General features: G+C 34.6%; 1 protein-coding gene across 3 annotated transcripts in view; it reads left to right on the top strand.

Annotated features, from left to right (window-relative positions):
• Window positions 1–2,815, top strand: part of LOC108755700 (diacylglycerol kinase 1) — a 97,495-nt gene that overhangs the window by 78,823 nt on the left and 15,857 nt on the right. For all 3 annotated transcript variants that reach the window (XM_018498883.1, XM_018498882.1, XM_018498881.1), the window contains 2 exons: window positions 1,969–2,103; window positions 2,459–2,672. In XM_018498883.1, coding sequence (XP_018354385.1) covers window positions 1,969–2,103; window positions 2,459–2,672 — 349 coding nt within the window. The remainder of the gene's footprint in view (window positions 1–1,968; window positions 2,104–2,458; window positions 2,673–2,815) is intronic.

The raw sequence follows: 2,815 nt of genomic DNA, 5'->3' as shown, positions 1-2,815 counted from the left end.
AGAGAGAGAGAGAGAGAGAGAGAGAGAGAGAGAGAGAGAGAGAGAACTTCAAGCATGACGAGCAAGAATGCAAAAAGTTTTGACACACTAGCAACCAACTTTTAAGCGTCCTACATAATTATTTTGAGACTAATAAAATTATTTTCTGATTTGTATCTAGCTAAATTTTTAGATAACTTTAAAACCGTTCTTTCCGTGTAAATATTCTCTCTGAATGATCCATTTTCTTTAATAATTCATTATTTATAATCGTTATCTAATCAGTATGAAGTCAACAGTAAATTCATATTTCTATGATATATACTTCGCAATTTAATTACTTCAAGTCATTATAGATTAAGTTGTGCTCGTTATATATTTATTTTCAATCATAATTGATTTTGTAGCCAACAGTGATACATAAAACGATAGTTATATAAAGATAATTGATTGTGTTCTATTCAATAAATACATTCACACATTCGATAAATTTTTTGTTTTATATAAAATTGTTTATATTCAATATTTTATTGTCATTCTTTCATGAGACGCGCGCTGTATTCTCAAAAGAGATATTCAATAACCATTTTACATCGTTCGTAATTCATTCAACCATTTCGTTATTGTTTAAACCTTTTAAAGCTTTAACCGCAAACCTTCCGAAACATTTCACTTTTTTTAAGATTTCGTTTTTTAACAATTGTTGGTATGGATATTAGGTGTTCTAAACAATTTTAAGAGGTTCCTATTACTTCAAAACAAATGTTCCATATGTCACACCATGTGTCCGAAATAACTTAATTTCAAAGGTACAATACATCAAAGTTGAAGAGGGAAAGTTTCGTTTTTTTCCAAAAATTTTAAAAATCACTTATTTCAATGAAACTTTAAACATATATAAAGATTCATCAAAGTAAGTTGTTTTCGAAATTTTTAGAAAGAATGTGAAATTTTACTTTCAACTTCGATACCTTATATCTTTAAAATTAAGCCGACACATCGTCATATGAAGATGTTTTCGTCTTCAATTTTGTGAAACCCTTTAAAATCTTTTAGAGAACTAAATATTTACTTTGCGCAATTAAAAAATGAAATGTTTCAAAAGGTTTGCGATTGAAGCTAAACAATAATAAAATGATTGAATAAATTATATGAGCGATGCAAAAATGGTTATTGAGTATTAAATTTTAAAATCTTTTAGAGTACTTAGTATTCATTCCCGTATGTATTAAACTTCTCGTTTCGGTGAATACATTTGGAGAACGCTGGTGTCATTTAAAAACTTTAGATAGTTTCGTGGAAAGACTTCTCTCTTACAATTAGAAGAAAGATGGCTTAAGCGTGTGCAATCTCGCTGAAACAAATTCTGTGAATAGTAATGAACGAAGCATAGTTAATCGCATTAAGTACTATCGATTCATCCAGAACGTGAGGAATCTAAATACGCGTCGCCGAATGTAATTGTAATCAGTCCATTTGCAAAATGTGCACCTTGCGAGATTCATTGTACCGGCAGAAGCGTCACGTTTCGTTGGGCTTTAATCTTCTGTCGAATGAAATTCATTTGGATCGAACAGAATCGAAATGAACACGAGAGGGCGGCTTACGTATACCGGATTAATTAACGACGATTTTTTTTCCAGTACTGGCGGAAATACTTCTAACTGCGACTATCAATTATTTAAAAAAGAACGCGACACGGAGAAATTCGATCGCCAATTCGTTTCAATTTTAATTTTTCATCTGCCGGTTTATTATTAAGCTTAATTACGTAATTAAAAATTTATCAAGTTTTGTTTTAATTATAGATCTCCGTGATGTAATCATCAAAGTTGTTTCTACGTTATGACGTTAATTTATAACACATGCGTCATAAAAAACTTAATTAATAGAATAGAAATTAGATTACGCTTCAACTTTTGTCTTGTTAAAATTTCTATACTCTTTAAAGAAATTCACTAAACAGCGTTTCCTTTTCGGCTATTCCAGGATATCGATTACGAGGGTTTCCGTAAATTCCTTAATTCGTATCTGGAGATCGATACGCCGGAAGAATTATGCCGACATCTTTTCCTTTCGTTCGTCAGGAAGGGTTCGCGCGGAGTGGACGGCAAAGCCTTCAAAGTACGTATCGCATGTTTAAATTAATAAAGATTGCCGGTATATATGGTATATATTATCGCTAGTGCGAGTACGCAAGTAACCATAAACGCAAATTGGCTATAAGGAAAGAAGGAAAAAGAGAATTTTTAATACGAATTTAGTGTCACGACGTGGTGGGTACTCTGCAAGCCCAAAACGCGCGTTGCAATCGGTAATGGTGGTCACATTGGCCAGCTAGAAAAGTATATCACGCGATGCGGGGGAGCGCGCTTCCGACATAAAAAGCGACAATAAGAGATACTCGTAAACGAGATACTTGCGCGCGCTCGCGCCGGGAATTAAAAGCCGCGTATTATCCGCGTTTGTTGGCTCCCAGGAGATGGCCGTGCTCTCCTCAACAACCGCCTGCGCCGCAATTACATCGCACACGACTTCCAGCAGTAACGTTAATAGCACCGGCGTACCAGGCGGAACGTCCACGGAGGGCCACGTTGGATCCTCGCTGGCCGACAAAATTCACGGAATTACGGAAAAACTGCAAGCTCTAGGCCATCACCGGGCGGAAAGCGAAGTCGCGAGAACGAAAACAGGTAAAGTGTATACCTTGGAATTATTTACTGACAGCCCGATATCGTAACGGTTAAATTTATTAATTCATCCAATAATGTGAAATGTATTATATAATATATAATGTAAATTCTTTGCATTCTTCAATGTAGAAATCTTTCTACAA

The sequence above is a fragment of the Trachymyrmex septentrionalis genome, unplaced genomic scaffold (assembly GCF_001594115.1).
Source record: "Trachymyrmex septentrionalis isolate Tsep2-gDNA-1 unplaced genomic scaffold, Tsep1.0 scaffold9, whole genome shotgun sequence".
NCBI classification, from domain to species: Eukaryota; Metazoa; Arthropoda; class Insecta; order Hymenoptera; family Formicidae; genus Trachymyrmex; species Trachymyrmex septentrionalis.
The sequence above is the reverse complement of the archived record's forward strand: the minus strand, read 5'-3'. Positions and strand labels throughout refer to the sequence as shown.